The 473-nt window shown below is 51.4% G+C and overlaps 1 protein-coding gene across 1 annotated transcript in view; it reads left to right on the forward strand.

Moving 5' to 3' along the window:
• Positions 1 to 222: 222 nt before the first annotated feature.
• AQP4 (aquaporin 4) overlaps positions 223 to 473 on the forward strand; it is a 10,632-nt gene continuing 10,381 nt past the window's right edge. The window contains exon 1 of the mRNA XM_010006832.1: positions 223 to 287. Coding sequence (XP_010005134.1) covers positions 223 to 287 — 65 coding nt within the window. The remainder of the gene's footprint in view (positions 288 to 473) is intronic.

Genomic DNA, 473 nt, shown 5'->3' on the forward strand with positions numbered 1-473 from the left:
GTGAAGGCAGGTGGGGGAAACCTGGGCTTGTTCAGCCTGGAGAAGGCTCTGGGGAGCCCTGAGTGTCCTCCCAGTACCTGAAGGAGGCCTACAGGAAAGCTGGGGGGGGGAGGGGGGGAACCTTTTCCAAGGCCATGGAGTGGTAGAACAAGGGGTAACTATTTCAGCCTGGAAGAGGGCATATTTAGATTAGATATTGGGAAGAAATTATTTCCTGTAAGGATGGTGAGACACTGGCAGAGGTTGCCCAGGGAAGTTGTGATGCCCCCTCCCTGGAAGTCTTCTCGGCCAGGTTGGAGGGAGCTTTGAGCGACCTGGTCTAGTGGGAGGTGTCCATGGCTGCCCATGGCCGTGGGTCAGAATTAAGTGATCTTTAAGATCCAATCCAACCCAAAGCGTTCTATGATTCTATGATTGCATGAAAGCTCCCTGGCTGCGGAGTTGCTTTGCCTTTTTTTTTTTTTTTTTTTTTT

This window comes from Chaetura pelagica, unplaced genomic scaffold (genome assembly GCF_000747805.2).
Source record: "Chaetura pelagica isolate M959 unplaced genomic scaffold, ChaPel_1.0 scaffold109, whole genome shotgun sequence".
In the NCBI taxonomy this organism is placed as follows: Eukaryota; Metazoa; Chordata; class Aves; order Apodiformes; family Apodidae; genus Chaetura; species Chaetura pelagica.